The 22,519-nt window shown below is 36.1% G+C and overlaps 1 protein-coding gene across 3 annotated transcripts in view; it reads left to right on the top strand.

The window, feature by feature from the left end:
• SMC5 (structural maintenance of chromosomes 5) overlaps positions 1 to 22,283 on the top strand; it is a 96,345-nt gene extending 74,062 nt beyond the window's left edge. For 2 of the 3 annotated variants that reach the window (XM_024738957.1, XM_024738955.1), the window contains exons 18-25: positions 12,948 to 13,073; positions 15,529 to 15,573; positions 16,014 to 16,109; positions 16,605 to 16,709; positions 16,925 to 17,044; positions 18,704 to 18,883; positions 18,963 to 19,058; positions 20,222 to 22,283. In XM_024738957.1, the coding sequence (XP_024594725.1) occupies positions 12,948 to 13,073; positions 15,529 to 15,573; positions 16,014 to 16,109; positions 16,605 to 16,709; positions 16,925 to 17,044; positions 18,704 to 18,883; positions 18,963 to 19,058; positions 20,222 to 20,365 (912 nt within the window). In that variant the 3' untranslated portion in view covers positions 20,366 to 22,283. The remainder of the gene's footprint in view (positions 1 to 12,947; positions 13,074 to 15,528; positions 15,574 to 16,013; positions 16,110 to 16,604; positions 16,710 to 16,924; positions 17,045 to 18,703; positions 18,884 to 18,962; positions 19,059 to 20,221) is intronic. The other variant, XM_024738956.1, reaches the window with a different exon arrangement.
• Positions 22,284 to 22,519: the final 236 nt, after the last annotated feature.

Genomic DNA, 22,519 nt, shown 5'->3' with positions numbered 1-22,519 from the left:
TATATATATATATATATATATATATATATATATATATATATATATATATATATATATATATATATATATATATATATCATGCCTTGCAATATGCAGTTTTTTTATGCTCTTTAATTTACAAATTTAATGCATCCTGCTGATGAGGAAGCAATATTTGAAACCCTTTGTATGTATTCTGCATTTTATGTTATTTGATTGGGGGAGGTGTGGTAATAATCAAAAAAGAGAATTAGAGTCCCTGATTTAGTCACTTGAAGACCAAAGTCTCATGTCTGCTTTCTTAACCAATATAAATTATAGTTGTTACTGTTACCAAGCAGCAACTAGTAGCTTTTATTGCAGTTTGTATCCCATAAAGTAAACTGCAGATGAGTTCTAGTCAACACTGAGAGTGGCCTTAGTGTGTAATCTTCGTGATTTAACCTTCTGTTAATACCTGTGAAACGATGATAAATATCGAAATAGTGGGGGGTCGGGGGTGATGTACTAAGTTAACATAAATTCCAGAGAAGAACTAGCAACAAAATGAGTTAGTATAACAGTGGGATAGTTTTTGAGTCTTTCAAATCCTTTCCCAAAAACAGAAGAGCAACTAGGATAACATAACAGTTAACAAACAACCCATGGACAACATATACAACAAACCAAGCCTTAAGGTATCCCTATAGGTGTACTGCAGTATATTCTCACACTTAACCACCCAGGGTTAACATCAGGCTAGTTAAGGGCTTAGTCCTCAATAAAACTACCCTTACTTCAAATGCTAGCTGCAAGTTCAGAGGTCCCCAGGCCACCTGCACTTCTGACTAACTGGCTACAAATTCAAGAGCTCTTATGACTCCCCCAGGTTCTGTAATTAACTAGAGTGACTCACAGAACTGAAGAAAAGGCTATATTTAACAATTACAGTTTTATTATAAACGCTACAAATCCCTACTAGTCAAATGAAGAGACATGTAGGGTGAGGTCTGGGAGGGTCCTGAACACAGTTTCTGTACACTTTTCTGGTGAAATCAGGATGTGTCACCCTCCTACCATCAGTGTGTTCACTAACCAAGAAGCTCTATGGAGCTTCAGTGTTCAGGACATTTATTAGGGTTGCATTACCTAGGCATGATTGATTGGATCATTGGCCAGGTGGTTGAACTCAATCTCCAGCCCTCCTCCCTGGAATTCAAGAGATTGGGAGGACAATAATAAGACTCAAAGCCCCAGCCCTCCCCTCTAGTCACATGATTTGTCTTTCTGGCGTTGCCTTCGCCCATCCTGAGTCACTCCTTAGCATAGTAAAGTCAGGTGTGATCCTAGTAGGGGCCCATGAATAACAAAGACAGACACTCCTATCACTCAGACAATTCCTAGGGTTTTAGAGTCTTCCTCCCAAGAACCAGGGACAAACATCAGTCAAATTCTATATTTTACAACACCTGTGAACTCCAAACTATAGGTGGGTAAGATCAAATCAGCAGCAGCATCAAGACTGGTGTGGTATCAGAAAGTATGTGGTAAGAAGCAGAGGGAAGGCTCCAAGAATCTAAAAATCAAGTCACCAACAGGTACTCATCTCTAAAGAAAAGAGGCCCCATTTGGTGTGGAAAGTTCAGCAGACCAATTTGAGAGCAGCTGAAACTGGGAGGTGACCATAGACTCAAGAAAGGTCAGGTGGTGCTGGGGTGGTGGTTTAGGCCCTGTGAACTCTCAAATTAACCGAAACTGCTTTGCAGAACAAAGCTGCTTACTGAGGAGAACTAGAACTACAGGATAGACTAAGGAGATAGTAAGCATGTATCATGTGATTATAAGGCTGACACAGTAGCTAAAGGCACAACAGTCTAAACATGGGAGAAGGGAGACAGTGTAAGTAAAATGGAATATATTTGCTGATTGTCCTATAGGTACTATCAGGAAATAAAAGGATACTACTTCAGATTAGATGCTTTGAGGGAGAGGGAAATGAGGGAGAATTTCAATATTGTTTATAGTAGGAACCAGTATCTCAAAAAAGATATTAAGGCCGTAAGGATATTGCATAAGATATTTCACACATAAATAATCTTTCAAATAAAAATAGCTTTCCTGGGCTTCCCTGGTGGTGCAGTGGTTGAGAGTCCGCCGGCTGATGCAGGGGACGCAGGTTGATGCCCCGGGAAGATCCCACATGCCGCGGAGCGGCTGGGCCCGTGAGCCATGGCCGCTGAGCCTGCGCGCCCGGAGCCTGTGCTCCACAACTGGAGAGGCCACAGCAGTGATGAGAGGCCCGCGTACCGCAAAAAAAAAAAAAAAAAGCTTTCCTAAATGCCAACTATAGATGAAAAAGGGAGAAGGGGACAATATAAAACAGATTACATCACTGAAGATTAGATATTTAATTTATATACATATTAAGACAACACAATGGCAGAACTTAGGCCAAACATCAATCATATCATTAAATATAAATGGAGACAATTTATCTTTTTAAAAAATTTTTTGAAGTAAATTCCAATACTATGCATAATATGAGAGGCACATCTAAAAGAAAGAGATTCAAAAAGGTTTAAAATGAAAGGACAATGAGCACAAGGGATCTTTGGGGGTCAAAAAGGCTCAAAATATTAATCAAAAATATATGATAAACCTATTAATTTCATAATTGATGCTTAAAATATTAATGGTCACCTTTGGAGGATATTGGGAACAAGCTCATGATTTTCAAAAATGGCAAAGAAAGAATCTAGCATTTATGCTGTCTTTTTTATGTGAACTATTTAGGATAAACAAATGAGATGGGGAAGTTTTTCTTTACAGAAGTATTTCAGTTAATAAATGCAGAAGGAAAAAAAAAAGAAAGAAAAGGAAAGCAATGCAGATGGAATTATAGTGTTAGAATATCACCACCTTGTAGCTGCTAATGAATCAGTGGATCACATTAGCTGCTAACATCACAAAAAGATAGCCAGATATTTATTTATGTGTATCCTGATGGAAGGACATAACACAACACCACCTATGAACTAATGTTGTGAAAAAATCAAATTTCAACCCGATTAAGCCTCTAGAACAAGGTTTCTCAATCTCAGCACTATGAATATTTTGAACTGGATAATTCTTTTTGTGGGGGGCTGTCTTTACCAGCATCCCTGGCCTCTATTTGCTAGATGCCAGTAGTACACCGTTCCCTCAGCTGTGACAACCAAAAATATTTCCAGACACTGCCCTGGGGAGCAGAATTGCCCCCATTCAGAACCATTGCTCTAAAACTACAGTTTACAGGAAATACAGGAGAGCAAAAAATATGCTAAATGACTCCACAGGAATACAGTCAGCAAAATCTAGAACGTAAGGGACTATATACAGACAAATCATTTACTTTAGTGCTGTCCAATAGGAATATAGTGCAAGCTGTATGTCATTATAAAGTCTCTAGTGACCAAATTTTAAGAAGTAAAAAGAAATAGGTAAAATTATCCATTTAATAGTATATTTAACTCAGTAAATTAAAATGTTATTTCAACATGTAATCAATATTGGAAAATTATTGAGATATTTTACAATTTTATAATAAGCCCTCAAAATACTGTAATAAATACTTACATCTGAATTTAGATGATAAATTTTCATCACAAATATTAGATTTTATAAAACTTAAGAGTTGCAAAAGTAAATTCATATACTCAGATTATTCTAAACATTTTCTGGTGGCTAAAGTGAGTATTGATTTTAAATTATTTTAAATTAAAGATTTATTCTCTCAGAACTCTAGTCACATATGACTTGTGCCTTACTTTATTGGGCAGTGCAGTACTGTAACGAAGATAAAAAGGGGAGAGGAAATGTATAAGCTAAAAGGGACTTAAAAAACGTACTAACCAAATACTATGTGTGGACATTATTTTGATCCTGATTTGAGCAAAGCAACTACTTAAAGAAGAAGTTCTAAGAAATGGAATTTTGAATATTGACTCAATATCTGATAATATTAGAGTTTACTGACAGTATTTTTTAAGTTTGATAATGTGGTTATGGATTTTTTTTATCTTTTAGAAATACATTGGCGTAGTATTTACAAAGAAAATAATGTTTGGAATTGCTTCAAAATAATCCAGGGAGGGGGCCACGTGGGGAGCGAGTGTAGATGAAACTGTGATGGTCATGAGTTGAAAATTGTTGAAGAAGCTGGATGGTAGATACATAAAGGTTTATTATACTGTTCTCTCTCCTGTTTCATATATTTCTGCATTTCCCATAATAAAAAGTAAATGTTTCTATTCTTGGCCATGATGAAACAGGGGCTCAGTTTACCCTCTTATTTTAAACCACTAAAAGATGGGACAAAGTATATAAAACAAAGATTTTCAGACATTGAATAACAGGCAGCACAGGACAGTGATTCCCTAAGAGAAGGGAAAACAGAACCAGGTGAGCTCTACAATTGCCTTAATTAGCTTATCGCCTGGAGAGTTTCTAGGCCACAATGTAGGGAAGAGGGATTTAATAGGAGAGAGCATAACAGTACAAATCCTACAGACATTAAAAGGATTTGTTCATTGAAATGAAATTTCTTAAAAGATACAAGCTATCAAAGATCACTGAAGAAGGAGCTAATTAGAATAGCCCTATATTTACTAAAGAAATCATATTTGTAGTTAAAAGTCTTCCCATAAAGAAAACTACAGACCAATATCTCTCATGAACATAGATGAAGAAATTCTTAATAAAATGTTAGCAAATCAAATTCAGCAGTATATAAGAGTAGTATATCCTAACTAAATGAGTTTATCCCAGAAATACAAGGTTGATTCACTTTAAATCTTTAAATCTCTACTAGAAATGTGCAACAAGGCAAGAAAAAGAGAAGGCTTACATATTGAAAAGGGAGAAGAGACTTGCCCATTTCAGACAAGTGTGATCATTTCTGTGGAAAATATTAAGGAATGTACAGAAATGCTTCTAGTTGAATTTAGCAAGGTTGCAGGATACAAGTTTCAATATGTAGAAATCAGTTGTGGTTCCGTCTGCTAGCAGTGAACAATTTGAAACTGAAATTTAAAAATACTGTGTACAATAGCATCAAAAATATTAAGTACATAGGGATGTATATATTTTGGGTTGGCCAAAAAGTTCGTTCGGGTTTATTTGTAAGATGCTACAAAAGCCCGAACGAACTTTTTGGCCAGCCCGATATATATGACCTATACACTAAAAACTATAAAAGTAAACGGAATTGATTGTGTTCATGGATCAGTGATTCAAGATTTGTTAGAATGCCAGTGCTCCTCCAAATCTGTAGATTCGGTAAAATTCCTAGCAGGGTTTTTGGAAGGGTTTTAGTTTTTGGAAGTTGACAAGCTTATTCTAGAATGCAGTGGGCTTAGAAGAAATTTGAGAAAGAACAAATTGTATGACAGAAACTACCTAATTTTAAGACTTATTACAAAGCTACAGTAATGAAGACACCATTGTATTGGTGTAAAAATAGACATATGGATCAGTGGAACAGAGAATCCAGAAATAGATACACATATATACAGTCTGTTGTTTTTTGGCAAAGATACTGAGGCAATTTAACGTAGAAAGAATAGTTTAACAAATAGTGCTGGGACAACTGAATAGTCACATACAAAAAATGAACCACAACCCTTACCTCATACCATATACAAATGGATCATAGACTTAAATGTAAGAACTAAAGCTCTAAAACTTCTTGAAGAAAACATAAGAGAAAATCTTAGTGACCTTAGTTTTGACAAAATAGAATAAATAGAACACTAAAAGCATGAATTATAAAGGGAAAGAAATCAGAAGTTGTGCTTCCTCAAAATTAAATTTTCAGTAGACAGACACTGCTAAGGCAGGCTACACACTGGGGAAATGTATTTGCAAAACATCCATCTGACAGAGGACTTGTATTTAGATGAAGGGCTCTTACTATGGGCCAAATCTAGCCTGAGGTCTGTTTATGTAAAGTCCCTGCAAGCTAAGAATAGTTTTTGCATTTTTAAAAGCCTCCACCCAAAAGAAGAAGAACATGTAACAGACTGTATGTGGCCCTCAAAACCTAAAATATTTACTTAGTGGCTCTGTATAGAAAAAGTTTGCTGACCCCCGATAGATACTATAACAAGAACTCTTAACAATCATCAATATAAGCAAGACAATTCAGTCAAAAAAACAGGCCAAAGATTTAAACATAGTCTTCACTAAAGTATACAGAGAGCAAATGATCACATGAAAAGGTGCCCAACCTTATGAGTCAGTAGGGAAATGTGAATTAAAGCCATAATGAGCTATCACCACAGACCTACTAGAATGATTTAAAATTTTAAGACTGACCAAACCAAAGTACTGGTGAGGGTGGGGAGCATCTGGCACTTGCATCCATTTCTAGTAGAGATTTAAAGTGAATAACCACTTTGGAAGACCACTTGAGAGATTCTTAAATGCTAAACATATACCTGCCGTGTGAGCCAGCCATTCCTCTCCCAGTATTTACCCAAGAGAAATAAAAGTGTACGTCCACGGAAGACTAGTACGCAAATGTGTAGCAACTTTCTTTGTAATGCTAAAAAATATGAAATTCTACAAAATGCAGAATGCTTAGTGACTGAAATAAATCAGTGGTTACCTGCGAAGGGTACAGTGGGATGGATTACAGACGGATACACAGTTGTTGAAGGCGATAGACATGTTCATTATTAGTGGTGATGGTTTCACTGATGTACATATTTGTCAAAATTCATCAAGTTGTACACTTTATATATGTGCAGGTTATTTATCCGTTAGTTACACTTCAGAACTGAAAAATTTAAGGAAAAAACTTATGAAGTCTTTTTTCAAGTATGAAATTTTATATACAAGAGTAAAACGAGTAATATAACATCCATGTGTCCACTGTCTCTTCTAACAGATGTAACACTTCGCCATAATTGTTGCAGGGTTTTAAGACTATTCATGTATTCAGAGTCCCCTTGTACCCTTTCCTATCTATTCTTCTACTTTGCTAGAATATACTCCTTTCTGGCAGTGGTCTGTACATGATTCACTTTACACTTACCAGAAACAAACGTGTTGGGTAAAAGTGAACTATAGTAGTATCTTCCAGTGGAAAGAGTCTTTAGAGGCTGGGTAGCCATAGGATTGCATAGATGAATGGAAAGATTAAATCAGAGTAGAAGAAGAGCTTCATTATTCTGAAGCCAGCTTCTTCAAACTCTCTGGCTTCTTGAAAAAGCTTATGGCTAGAAGAAATGGGAAAAAACCAAGAATTTTGCTAGCAGGTAAGCATCTTAAAGTACGCAAGCACAAACACACCTAGCCAAAAGGAGCTGAAGGTCAGGTTCCATACCCTAGGGTTGTGGGTAGTTCAGTTTGAGCAAAAACAGGAGGGTTGGAAGAGGGGAAAGTTCCACCCCACCCAAAGAAAAGGGGTGGAGGAAGACAGGAAGGCAGCGGGTGTAGCAGTAGTCACTCTGAATATGTAGAAGAGATCCGGCAAAGAAACTTGGGTGGGGGGTGGGGGGGTGGGTGCTGGATGTGGAACAAGTTTCCAGTGGAGAGCTCATCAGTGTTTACTTCGTGGGAGCATAAGGGAAGTCATCTGCAGATCGTGTGTTCTCTTGGTAAATAATGATAGAGCCCATGCCAAAGTTTCTTCATCGATTGAGCCTGTGAACCTGGTTGTTGAGTATGGTGTTATAGAAGAGATTTCATGAAGGAATTGACCCCTTATGCAGATAGATGGAGCTTTCCGTCAGGTCACACGAGACAGTATTTGATCCTGCTGCCTGAAGTTTTGTTTTTGAATTAAGTGTCAATGAGAACTTAAAATTATGGGTGTCATGTTACATAAGTATCACAAAATCATGTTCACTTTGGAGTAAGCCCTCTCCCAGACTTCAGCCCCTGTTGACATGGTTAGAGATACTCTTCAGCAGCCTTAGTTTACATAGATGTACTAAGATTAGGTGCAAACTGTGACTCATCCATTTTGTTAGTAGTAGCAGAAATAGTAATATTTTGAGTTGAGCTAACTACTCTGGAGAGTAGGAAAGTACTTGTGAGGAGGTTTTGTTTTCAATCTTTGAGCCACTAATTTTTTACAAAGATGGCCACATTATACTGTCTAGAGAAATAATCTGATTAGCTGCGTGTCACTCTAGATTTTGTTACCTGGAAATAATACCCACTCAGTTCTCAGCCTCTTACCATACTCACACACACATCTTGTCAGGTTTTTCCATACTAATCTTATTTGATACTACCCCTGGCTTTATTATGTATTTCCTCAACAATATTTTGCAGCATGGTTTCCCTTTTTTATATGTTCATCTGAAAGTTATTAAGTGCTTTTTATTCTTAATTGTCTTACCAACCCTTTTGTAAGGTTCTTTTATTTCTTACACTATGTTTTGATAAGTTTTGTTACTGACTGATCATAGTCACCAACCACACATTTTAAACAGTCAAGAATGATGAGTAAAAGATACAGAGAATAAGTGTTTGGTAGTTCATTTTCTCTTTCATTTGCTCTTTTTCCTTCTCATGTTTGCTGTCACTTACCCATATTTGCTCTTACCTATTCTTCTGCTGTCCTACTGCATTTGAAACAAAAAGAAATCATTTCCTTCCTTCCTTCCCTCCCTCCCCTCCTCCTTTGGACACACTGCAGGTTGTACTAAGGAACCATTACTGCCACTTCAGGGTTTGTCTTTTACCCTGATCATGAAAACAAGTTCACAAAAGAAGACTGACACAAAAATTCAGTAGGGATTGTATTCGTGAAGGAACTTAGGGATAGGGATAACTAACCACCACTGAGTTTCAAACTTCCTCAAATTATTGGAAGGCAAATAGGGGAAAAAGGGTTCCAGACCCATAAAACATCTCCAGAGGTATGTCATTACCTTCTGGAATATTTTTATGACAAGTTAATAAGCTGACTGAATCCAGATATGGAGGGGACAGATGGATGTACAGGTTACTTGGTTTTTTACTTTGGGCAGCGTTCCTAACCACTCCAAGCCTACTGTCTTCAGCCATAGGTATTATGGTACCTAACTTGCAGGGATATTTGTGATAGTAAATTCAATAATATATATCATGATGCTTAGTGTGTGCCTAGCATGAAGCCCATATTTCCTTAAGAAGTATAGATTTACATCAGGTTTAATATTACAAGAATTGGAAGTTGTTAAATTTATTTACCCTAATACTAAATTTAGAAATTCTGTGCTTTCATCTAATGTTCTTTCCTCTGCCTGCCTGCTTACTACTCTCCCACAAAAAACAACTTCAGAGGACTTTTTTTTTCCAATTTAAAGGAGATATATGTATTTGGCGGGAAAAAATACTTTCCCAAGTAAATAGTATTATTGTCACTGTTTACTATTAGATTGATTGAAATAGAATTTGTAAGCTTGTATATTAAAATGTCAGAAGACCACTGATTTCTACACTTCAAATTCGACGTTAAAATTTTAAGCTGCTTAAAGATTAAATACTTTTCATATTTCTAAAACATATGCAGTCCAATATGAACGAAAACTTATGGTTAACATTTGAATTTGAAATCAATTAAATTGGAATGAAGTTTGATTCTTTTCTTTATATGAAAGGAAAATTGAGGAAGAAATGTTTTGATCTACAGCCAGTTTTTAAGCATAAGTTTATGCTACCTAGAACGTAGTTTAATTCCTTTCACACCAAAATGGCTTTCATTTTGTTTCACTCTTATTTTAATAAATTAAGTAGAATATTTACTGTGTTAAGTTTATGTGCAACATATATTCAGTAAGAAATTCTGTGAACAATCTGATTTTTTCCACTAGAGGGCCCTCTTAGAGAAGGTTTTTCTTGTTTAGTGTCAAGGTATTTCTGTACAACTTTCATAACAATTGAACTTTATCAAAAGATTTTCAGAGAAAAGATAATACTTATTCATTTCTTTCAGGGTATGTACCTACAGAGTAATCTTTTCTGAGATGTTGGTGGGGGATATTTTGTAAGTTTGCCATTTTCTCCCCTTATGTTTTACACAGATGAACTGTTTCTGTGGCCTTTTAACTGTTAAAGGCTAGATTCTATGAAGAAATGTAAATAAGCCCTTTTCACTAGCCTGAATTTACAGTGTTATCTTATATAATTGGACTCTTTCTGCACCCCACCCCCGCAGAAAAACTCAGTAAGAATTATGGGGTGGGGGAAGAACAGGTGCTATGTGAATAGTGTCACAAACATGTATGTATAGAAACAACACTGTCTCTTTTTTTTTTTTTTTTTGCTGCATTGGGTCTTCATTGCTGCGCGCAGGCTTTTCTCTCATTGCGGCGAGCAGGGGCTACTCTTCGTTGTGGTCCACGGGCTTCTCACTGCGGTGGCTCCTCTTGTTGCGAAGCCTGGGCTCTAGGCACAGGGGCTTCAATAGTTGTGGCTCGCAGGCTCAGCAGTTGTGGCTCGCGGGCTTTAGAGCACAGGCTTAGTAGACATGGCGCGTGGGCTTAGTTCCTCTGCGGCATATGGGATCTTCCCGGACCAGGGTTCGAACCCGTGTCCCCTGCATTGGCAGGTGGATTCTTAACCACTGCACCACCAGGGAGGCCCTCTGATAAAGATTTTATCAAACATATGCCACCAAATTGAAGGAAACTATTGAATGAGCTTTTGTCCTAAGCCCAGAGCCCCAGATATTCAGCTTGGGAATATTTCTTTCCCATAATGTTCTAATACTTCACTTTAGCAAGATCCAGAGGAATAGGAAGTAGGAAGAGAAGACTTTAGGAGTGTTTAGTTCTGTCTAGCTGTCCCATGTTTTGCATTTGCCTGAGTATAATAGGCTCTAGAGAGCAGAGTAAGGGTGACTGGGAGTCTTTAATTTTCTTTTATTTCTCTTGCTGTGTAGGGGCCAAGGAATCCATTCAAGGAAACTTTATATTGATACTACCTGATCAGTGTAAAGGCTTGCTTGCATTTTCAGATCAGTCCAGTATATATATACTTTTACTAACTTTTGTCTTAGTTTACTTTCTTTGCTGTCAAACTTGTGTGCATAAAAATTACCTCAGGACATTATTAATAATGCAAATGTCCAAGCCTTGGCCCCAGAGGTCTTAATTGTTAGATCTGGCTTGTGGCTGGGACATCAATACTGTTTAACAAATCTTCCCTCTATCTCACCCCTGCTCTGGTACTTTTTGTGCAGACCAAAGTTTGATGGAAAGAGCAAGCTAAGACCTGTTTTCTTTTTCAGGAACCTAATCATTTGCTATTTCCAACTTAATTATCTCTGAACCACATATAAAAAAGGAGATAATACATTTCTTTAAGATGGTAATGAGGATTATATTAATTACCGTATAGGATGGGGGTGATAACCATGGTTGGCACACAGAAGGCATCCCATGATGCCCTTTGTTTTTCTTTTTTTTTTTAACATCTTCATTGGAGTATAATTGCTTTACAATGGTGTGTTAGTTTCTGCTGTATAACAAAGTGAATCAGCTATACATATACATATATCCCCATATCTCTTCCCTCTGCGCCTCCCTCCCTCCCACCCTCCCTATCCCACCCCTCTAGGTGGGCACAAAGCACCGAGCTGATCTCCCTGTGCTATGCGGCTGCTTCCCACTAGCTATCTGTTTTACATTTGGTAGTGTATATATGTCCATGCCACTCTCTGACGTCGTCCCAGCTTACCCTTCCCCCTCCCTGTGTCCTCAAGTCCATTCTCTACATCTGTGTCTTTATTCCTGTCCTGCCCCTAGGTTCTTCATGACCATTTTTTTTTTAGATTCTATATATATGTGTTAGCATACGGTATTTGTTTTTCTCTTTCTGACTTACTTCACTCTGTATGACAGACTCTAGGTCCATCCACCTCACTACAAATAACTCAATTTCGATTCTTTTTATGGCTGAGTAATATTCCATTGTGTATATGTGCCACATCTTTATCCATTCATCCGACGATGAACACTTAGGTTGCTTCCATGTCCTCCACAATGCCCTTCTTGTTACACATGAAACTTTTGCCACCTGGCTCTTGCCCACCTTGCCACTCTCATCTTTTACATGCTTACCTCTTCTCCAGCCACGTTGAATTTCTTGTTCCCTAAATAAGCAGGCCCTGGAGGCTTCCATGGCCTGTACGTTTTAAATCACCTATCCTGGGAATACCTTCTGCTGCTCCCTCTTAGTAATTTCTTATTTGTCCTTTAAGATCATTCACTTGTCATAGCTTCTTTGGTCCCTTGCCCACACCACACACATACTCTTTTGTGTAATTCCTCTTTCTTTTTTAATGTGCAAAATGGGGATAATAATACTATACAGTGCTGTGAAGCACCTAGCACATAAGCTTTCAGTAAATAGTAGCTGTTTCTTGTATGGTAATTAATGACTGTGTATCTTCCTTCTTATTCACCTTTCTATATGCTCAGTGCATAATAAAATACTGACATCTGATAGGTTCTCAGTAATTATTTGGTGAAGGAACGAATGGGTCCATGAATAAATGATAGCTACCTGAAAGGTGCTTGGAAAACTATCAAACATTATTTAAATGTTTTAAATTTAATGTTTTAAATAAAAACCTTTAAAGGTTCTGCTTACATTTGAATGCTGAGTATTTGGATATGAAGCCTACATACTGTATATATCAAATTTTATTAGAGTATAATTATACATAGCTAAATTAAACTTTCAGAAAAAGGCAGTTAAATTTAAATTTCAGAGCTCTTACAGATTCAAGAAATGCCATATTATTAATGTCCCGATATATTGTGAAGTTTAAGTTCAAATTTAACCTTTACAATAAAATCAGTCATGGTTTGAGATATGTTTTCGGATGATTTGCTTATCACAGTCAAAATTCAATAATATATTTGATATAATGTGGTGGTTTAATAAAACAGCCCTCTGACTTAACAGTAACACACAAATTTTCAAAATATTTCTTTTTCTTGTATTAGCAACATTTCATCGAGTTGGATGAAAGTAGACAGAGATTATTGCAGAAATGCAGGGAACTTATGAAGAGAGCCAGGCAAGTATGTAACCTGGGTGCAGAGCAGACCATTCCTCAAGAATATCAGACAGTAAGTATAAAAAGTATATAACGCTACAAGCTAACATATTTAAGACAGCTATTTGTAAGCTTAAAGTGTGTTAGGCATTGTACTGGGCCATGAAAAACACAATGTGCCATAAAATATGAGATCCCCCCCCCCCCCCCCCGCCACCATTTTTAAACTGAGTATGTATGTCAAGTAATTGTGCTCAACGAATTTTCTTCACTATACTCAGACTTGGACACCAGTCAGTCTTAGTGCTTCATACTAAAGTTGTTAAAACATGGGTATTATTTTGCAAAATTATTAATGCCATAACATTCATTCTTCCAGTAAAAAGCTTTTTTCCCCAAGCACCCTTTTAATAGGTAGGGTCAGGAGACGGGTTATAGCTTTTCATGGAAACATAGTACCAGTAATTGATATATAAGGAACAGTAAAGAGAGGTGATATTTAGACAAACGAAGGCAAAATGAAAATGTTTTCCTGGAAATTAGGGTGTTTATTTACAGTTGAGTGGGAGCTGAATCTTTATGGCTGACATCTGTTGCTAAGGAAAGGAAAAAAAGAGCCTTTCTTTCTTTACATTATGTGTATATTATATTCTGACATATCATTCAGTTAGTAAAATGAGAAGATGCTGCTCTTTCTTCCAAGTTCCACCATTAATTAGGTAGCCCCGTGACCCAAAGCTTTATCTGACAGGTAGGAATAATACCTTGCCTACATACTTACTCTCTCAGAATAATGTCAAAGTAAAATTAGAAATAAAATTTTAAATATCTGGTATTTGTGTGGCTTTTTAAATTTCAAATGTTATCTATTTCAGTAGATAATGAAATGTCTGCTAAAGATATAAATAGAACTGGAAATAAAACTTATTTGGATTATAATTTTCATATCCTCAAAGATTGTGCTTTATGCTCTCAGACCCAGAAACTAGGGAGAATGGATCTGTTTGGATACATAATAGGAATTTAGTAGATATTTGTAAGAAAATTGAGGGGCTATTGTTTCTAAAAATAAACCTTCTCCAGAATACATTGTGTTTATAAAATAAGTAAATATTAGTACAATACCTGTACTAACTTTTTCTTTCAGAAAGTAGCATGATTCTGTCCTTGATACATGGTACTGTTTTTGAAAGAAACAAGATTAGAGCATAGTTCATGTGTTCATTAAAAATGTATTGATTACCTTCTATATATCACATGCACTGAACAAAACACACATACTTTCTTCTCTCTTGCAATTTATATTCTAGTCTGGAGGGTGGGGAAGACAAATCAAAAAGCAAACAGATTATGTCGGGGATAGCAAGAGGTACTAAGAAGAAGAATAAAACAAGGTAAGGGGCTAGAGTGTCAGGGAAGGCTCCTTTGAGAAGATACTATTTTAGATGAGTCTTGAATGACGAGAAGAAATCAGTCAAGTGAAGGTTTGAGGGAAAAGCATTCCAGGCAGAGGAAATAGCTCATACAAAGCTCCTGAGGCAGAAGTATACTTGGCCTGTTTCAGCATAGAAAGAATCTCAGTGGGGCTACAATTTATAATCCAAGCAGAAAGAGGGGCAGAAGCCAGATCCTGTAGGGCCTTATACACCATAGAAGGAATTTGGGCTCTATTTTGAGATGGAACCCACTGGAGAATTTTAAACAGAAGAGTTACAGAGGTAGGACAACTTCAGTTTGTAAAAGAGCACTCCAACTGCTGTATGGAAAATAAAGTAGGGATACCAAAATGGAAGCACAAAGACCATTTATAGAAGATTATTGCTTTGGACCAGCCAAGAGATTTTTGTGGCATGGATTAGGGTGGAAGCATTAGACACAGAGCAGTTTACAGACTTGAGGTATCTTTTAATGACAGAACCAGCAGGACTTGGTAATGGATTTGAGTTGAAGGGTAAGAGAGAGAACCCCTAAATTTGTTCATTTACTGAGATGGAAAAGATTGAAGGACAAATCAGTTTGCTCAAATTGGTGGGGAAGGTGAGGAAGTTGAAGATTTGTGTTTCACCATCTTAAATTTGTCTATTAAAGAGTCAAATGAAGATACCAAGTGTTTAGCACATGAGTTCAAATCTCAATGGACAGGTCAGATTCAGAAAAATATACTTAACAAATATCTGAAGGCCTGTAGAAGTTGAACTGCTTTCCAAAAGGTTAAGATATTAGATTAATGCAGTGTGTTAGGATCTTTTTCAAGGTTTCAGTATTCATTTTGTACATTGTAGTACATAAACTTTCGCAGGTTGTGGTGAAAAAGCAATGTACTGCTTTGCCTCGCCCCACAATAAAGTATCTCCTCTAATTTGTCTCTGTGGCATGGTCTCAGAAGATAGTACTGTGGTGAAATTCTACTGTCAAAGTAATTGGATTCTTAGGATGCTTTTGTAGTTCTTCACAAGTACAGTATAAAGTTCTAACTTCTTGCTCTCTTTCAATGCCCCACATATTCTGGACCCATTCTACCAATTCAGCAAGTACCCACCATTCCAAATGGACACAACTCCTCACCCCCCATGGTATGCAGTGCTCATTCTTTTTTCCAAGCTCCTGTCTCCCCTCTGCCTTACTTTTCCCTAGCCATTTGCTTTAAGGCTCAGAGATGGAATCTGGGCCTGAATTCTCTTACTCTCTTGTAGCTCCTGTAGCATGAACTGATACTTCCTTTCTCTGAATTCCATAACCTGTATGATATGTACTGCTTATTTTAATACTCAGCATCAATACATTGCCTTAAGGTGTTAGCCCATGTTATTAAGTATATACATTTTGTTTTCTTTTAAAGTATAAGCTTTTTGAAAGCAAAAAGCCGTGTTTATAATTCCTTTGATTCCTTATTGTGTGCTAGCATGCTGTTCAACACATAGTAGATACTTACTAACTCAGCAGAATATTTTTAACTATTTGAACTGTTTTCACTGTACTATCTATAATAATGGACAATTTTTTTCTTCTTTAGGCTTTCCAAGATCTTCCAAACACCTTGGATGAAATTGATGCTTTATTAACTGAAGAAAGATCAAGAGCTTCTTGCTTCACAGGACTGAATCCTACAGTATGCCTCTTTCCCTAATGCCCACTGCAGCCACCACCGTCACCACACCCTCCCCCAAACAGAAACGCATGTGTGCGCGTGCAGACACACACACACACACACACACACACACACACACACACACTCACTTCCCTCCAGTACTTGCCTCCCACTCTGTACTGGAGCTCTTGGTAATAATAAGCTAGACAGCAGGAACAATGTGCTTTTAAATGCCAGATTCTGAATCTATTAGAATTTTAAATAGATTCTTCCTAAGGAACACAGTGTTCTGTGCCTTTTCTTTATAAAAGGAATACTTGGGCTAACCTGAAATACTGCAGTGTCTATTTTTTCAAGGATAAAAAATGGCATTTTCAGTATGTTACAAGAACATAAATTAACTGCATACAAACAATGCAACAAAAGTGGCATTTTCAGTTAATGTTTTAATTGATGCAAAATTTTCTATAATTTTATCCTTTGGTAGATTAATCTTAAAGATTTTTTTTCTGCCAGGTTGTTGAGGAGTACACAAAAAGAGAAGAAGAAATAGAGCAATTAACTGAGGAACTAAAGATAAAGAATGTTGAACTGGATAAATATAGGGAAAACATTTCACAGGTAATTATTCAACCGTTTTCTTTTTCTCATGTGCTTACCATTAATCATATGGTAATGTAGGATAATGCAAAATGAAATGATACATTGCATTTTTTCTTAGAAGCATATGTTCTCATGACCAGATTGATATTGATATTAAATTTGTTTTATATAAAGTTTTGTATCAGTGCAAGGACACTTTTTAAATTGTGTTTTTATATTGCCTTTACTTGCAGGTAAAAGAAAGGTGGCTGAATCCTTTAAAGGAGCTGGTAGAAAAAATTAATGAAAAATTTAGCAATTTTTTTAGTTCCATGCAGTGTGCTGGTGAAATTGATCTCCATACAGAAAATGAGGTAAAATTGCATTTGAAATGTTTCCTGGCAAGTAATTTTAATTATATGCTAAAAGTACATGTAAATTGTTTATTTACTGTAAAGTTACATCTGTGAAAATTTTGCTTACAAAAAAATTGTCCTAAGGAAGGAAAAGACCATATATGGGATTCCATCAGGCTCACCTTTTTTTTTTTTTTGGTGACATTGGAGATTAGTGACTAATACCTTACAAAGTCTTTTCATATCCAGTCTAAGTAATGGTTATTCAGGTGTGGTAAGCAAATGCATTGCTTTTTGAATCTACTACTCAAGTTTGAAGAGTCATAAACAAATTGGTAAACATAACTGAAGCATAGTATATAGTATCAGTGGTTTCCTTTTGATCAAAAATTTGAGTTCACAAGAATAAAAATATTTAGAAATTTAGTACCAATTTCTTGAGCTACGTTAATGCATTGCAGTTGTGGGTAAAATAAGATTTCCATTAAGAAATGTGTAGGGGCTTCCCTGGTGGAGCTGTGGTTGAGGGTCTGCCTGCCGATGCAGGGGACACGGGTTCGAGCCCTGGTCTGGGAGGATCCCACATGCCGCAGAGCGGCTGAGCCTGTGTTCCACAACTGCTGAGCCTGCACGTCTGGAGCCTGTGCACCGCAACAAGAGAGGTCGCAATAGTGAGAGGCCCGTGCACCGCGATGAAGAGTGGCCCCAGCTTGCCACAACTAGAGAAGGCCCTCGCACAGAGACGAAGGCCCAACACAGCCATAAATTAATTAATTAATTTGAAAAAAAAAAGAAATGTGTAATGAGGGACTTCCCTGGTGGTCCAGTGGTTAAGACTTTGCCTTACAGTGTAGGCGGTGTGGGTTCAGTCCCTGGGTCGGGGAGCTAAGATCCCACATGCCTCTCAGCCAAAAAGCCAAAACATAGAATAGAAGCAATATTGTAACAGACTCAATAAAGACTTCAAAAATGATCCACATGAAAAAAATATACATATTAAAAAAGAAATGTATAAAGAGATGAACTGGGATGTGCTTCAAAATAATTGGGAAAGAGGAGTGGGTGGAGTTATAGATGAAACAAGATTGGTCATGTATTGATCATAGTTGAGACTTGTTGATGGTAGATACATTAAGCTTATTTTAGGGCTCTAGTTTTATAAATGTTGAAATTTTTCCCTTATAAAGCAAGGTAGCACCTTTATTTCCCCTTAGGAACTTTGCCCCATGACTCCTTTATCTGCTTAGTGTGAGACATAAGGATAGCAAACATCATTTCACTTTAAGTTTTAGTAAGATATTAGACCTGCCATGAGAATTGTCATCTACATAGTGTGGGCTTGTTAGAAGGAAGGGATGTGTTATAACATATAATATACTTTCTGTGTACCAGACACTGTGCCAAGCACTTCTAGGTTTATCTTGTTTAATCCTCAGAACCATTCTATAAAGCAGAATGGTTTAAAACCGTATTTTATAAATAAACTGAAACAGTAAAATATTAGAACCACTTACTCTCTGCAAGCTCTAGAGGTCTCCAAGGATCTATTTAGATAAAACTAATATCATGAGGTTTTAAGTTCTTTACTCTTATAATTGATTGATTCAGTCTATTTTCAAAAAATTGTATGGAATTACCAAACTCTCACCTTTCATCAACTTTTTAAATGTTTTATAGGAAGACTATGATAAATATGGAATTCGAATTAGAGTCAAATTTCGCAGTAGCACTCAACTACATGAATTAACTCCTCATCATCAAAGTGGAGGCGAAAGAAGCGTTTCTACCATGTTATACTTGATGGCACTTCAGGAGCTTAATAGATGTCCATTCAGAGTAGTTGATGAGATCAATCAGGTATAGCTTATTCTTTTATTGGGTTTCACTGTATCTTGTAATAGATTTAAATCTAATCATTATTATTGTCATTGTTTAGGGAATGGACCCAATCAATGAACGGAGAGTGTTTGAAATGGTTGTAAATACTGCTTGTAAAGAAAACACATCTCAGTATTTCTTTATTACACCAAAGGTAGGTAATAAGTAACCTAAAAATACCCATACTCAGAAGTCCCTCGTGGCTAAAACATGTAGCAGATTTTGGCCCAGTATGTAAATATGAGCAGGAACACTCCCAAAATAGAACTAAAAGGATTATAGTAATATTTATATTATTAAAGGGGACAAGTTCCAGTGACATACTTAATCAGAAACCTTGTTATCAGAGGAAGAAACATAGGAGGCATAGTATTATGTTCTAGAACTGAGATTTCCTCCATGCTTTTGGCACTTATTCTTCCTCTAAAGAAGTTCCTCTTTTAGCACTAAAAAATGACAGGAGAATATAAACCCTAGAACGCTGGTCCTTCTCATTTCTCCAGAAAGGTCTGTTTTGGTGCTGTGCTCTGCCTTTTTTTAATTCACCACTGCCACTGACTTGGCCCAGAGGCAGTCCTAAGTGCCCCATGATCTTCTGTTCATATATTAACTTTGGAGAAAAAAAAAAGAATTATCTTCACAGAGAATTTTCCATAAGCTAGGACCATTACAATGGGAAATTTTCTTTTGTGGGTCAGTTATAAAACTGATGTACAGTAATCAAAGATGTATTTATTAATGTAATCAGATTTTTTTTAACTAAAGTATTCAATGAAAAATTTCATTGGAAATCCTATCTTAAATTCAATTTTTTATTGAATAGTATAATCTGTCTTCTTTTTCCAGCAGAATACCCTGTTGAGTAGCTAGATCTGTTAATTCCCTATTGTTTACCAAACATGTTGGCCTATAAACCAAACCTCCCTGTTATATACACTTTTCAGGCTACCAGTCTATCACACAGTGCCTCACCATAGAAGTTGCTTGAGAAGTGTTTTGTGGATAAAAGAGTGAAAGTATCCTAGGAAAATTCTGGAGGACACACTTTTCAAGGGTCAACCTAAGAAGTTGTATGATCCCATTTGGCCTATGAATATAGAGGGCTCCCAAGGCATGTTGATGATTCCTTAGGCTGCGCTTCAGATGTGCTAATTCAAATGAGGATCACAGTCGGGCAGGGTGTATATTGAATTGAGAACTTAAGAGTTTCATTCATATTACAAATAAAATAATATATTTGACTATACACATGTAAGGTTGGAAAGTTGTGCTTCTTAACGGAAAGCATTATATGACAGTTTGTTTTAACACTTACAGCTCCTGCAAAATCTTCCTTATAATGAAAAGATGACGGTGTTATTTGTCTACAATGGTCCTCATATGCTAGAACCAAACAGATGGAATTTAAAGGCTTTCCAAAGGAGGCGGCGCCGTATTACATTCACTCAGCCTTCTCAATAAAAGTAAAGGGCAAGAACTTTGGGACTTTTCTGTTAAATCCTGTATATAAGTGTGGCTCAACTGAATAAAAGTTAGGAGATTCATTAAGACTAAAAGATCAGTTATTTTTGGAAACCCACTATTAGATACAAATGGGTCGATGAAAAGAGACCATAATAACTTCTTTTTGTGCAACATCATCTGGTAGTAAAAATTAAGTCTTCTTGAGTCCTTAGCACTCTGACCATAAGTCATTGGGTCCCCATTTTTAAAAGTATTTGCTACTCAAAGCAAAGGTACAGTGGAAGGGCTTATCAATTACAAGAAGTTTAGTTGACATGGTAACCCTGAGCTTTACTTGCAATAACTACTTTTAGAGTCTAAAGATGACTCTACAGCTTAAGCCACAGTTTCTCCCAGTGTTATATTTAATTTTTAAAATTTGATATGGAAATGTCTAGTCTAATGTATAGTAATAATTTATGGCAAATCTATTCATTTCTTCCTATTAAAAAGATACCTTATCTCCACTAGGAAATGGAATTTTATGAGCCTTTAAAAGAAGTTTTATGAAACTTGATACTATAATTATATTAGTATCTCAAAGAAGGGAAAAGTATTGGGGTTCAAAAATGGTAGCAGGACTTCTTTGAAATGCCACAAGGTGGCCACTAGATGATGCAAAAAATGCAACCAAAAGATTGACAGAGAATAAAATCAAGTGCCAAGGGTTTTTAAAGAATAACCCTGTAAAATGTGGGTGAGGTTTTTTGGGTTTTGGTGGTTTTTTCCTTTTTTTAATTTAAAGTCAATTGTATTTTACATCTTAAATTTCTAAAGCATTTTCTTAATTATTTTTAGTAAGATTTTTCTTAAGATTTCATATACTGGTTTCTACAGTTTATATTTGAAATTTCTCAGTGTTATGTAAAGAGTGAGGAAAAGTATTGATTTGTTTAAAACCATAATGTTTTTAGAATCTAAGCTTATATAGGTCCTAAAACTTACAGTGTTGATCCTACCCCATTATCTTAGAAAATCTAGTTTAAACTGTCCTTTCAACGTGAAAGAATTAGATGAGAAAATCATTTGTTTATCTCTGCATTATATTAATTAACAGTGCCAAAACAAATTCTATTCTTTTAAATATTGTAAAATAATGGACTAGATCAAGGACGTATCTTTGAACAATGGACTGGATCTGTGCCGGTAATAACAGAATTATTTTTTTGACTTGACAGCTTGACTAAGTTGAAGAATTGCAGTCAATTTGGGTTTTGTATGTTCTTAAATAGCCACTGAAATTATTCTTGTTAGGTCAAAAAATAAACCTCTTACTTGGACATTTTCTCTTTAAAAAGCTATTTTTTTCTTCATGAAATTTTTAAAAGAGCCTTCCCCTCTTAAACTAAGTCTAATGCATATACTATGAAAATATTTTAAAATAACATTTTCACTAGTGCAAACAACTCATGTAAACCTTGAAAACCTTGGTAACATATTAGTAAATGGATGTTACCAAATGTTTTTGTTGTTTAATACTTCGTTTTCCACCAAAGTATCTTTACTAATATGTGCTTGGTGTAGTTTGTTTATTGTCTGAGTTAGTGCCAGTCATCTTATTTCTGCAAAATGATTATCAATGTGAAAAAGAAGTTTGAAGATTAGGTGTGTTTGAAAATAAAATGGTCAAACTACCTTTCAGTTTACATATGCCAATAATTATTCCATACCTTGTTTATAAGCGTTTCCTTTCTAGTGGACAAATGTTTGGTTTTTACATTGAATGTTGACCTGTGAAGAATAGTAAGTCTAGCGCATTAGTCTCAGCCACTTGAAGCTTCACATATTTTCTGTAAAAGTTGATTTTAATTACATACAAATTGTAAAAACTTCAAGTAACAGTCTGATTTGATGAATAAAATATTTAAAACCCTAAGGTGACAAGCAAGTATTTTTAATGACAAAATCTTCATTGATTTGTGTAAGGAGAGAAATTAAAAGGTTTTTAGCATTAAGTAAAAGGAAAGATTTCTTGCTGCTTTCTAATTGTCTTGTGGACATGTGCTTATTTTCTTTGGAGTATGAATCTTTAGTGTGTAAAAAATATATAATTTGAGGGAATTCCCTGGTGGTCCAGTGATTAGGACTTCACGCTTTCACTCCCGAGGGCCC

The sequence above is a fragment of the Neophocaena asiaeorientalis genome, unplaced genomic scaffold (assembly GCF_003031525.2).
Source record: "Neophocaena asiaeorientalis asiaeorientalis breed wild unplaced genomic scaffold, Neophocaena_asiaeorientalis_V1.1 scaffold249, whole genome shotgun sequence".
Classification (NCBI taxonomy): Eukaryota; Metazoa; Chordata; class Mammalia; order Artiodactyla; family Phocoenidae; genus Neophocaena; species Neophocaena asiaeorientalis.
The sequence above is the reverse complement of the archived record's forward strand: the minus strand, read 5'-3'. Positions and strand labels throughout refer to the sequence as shown.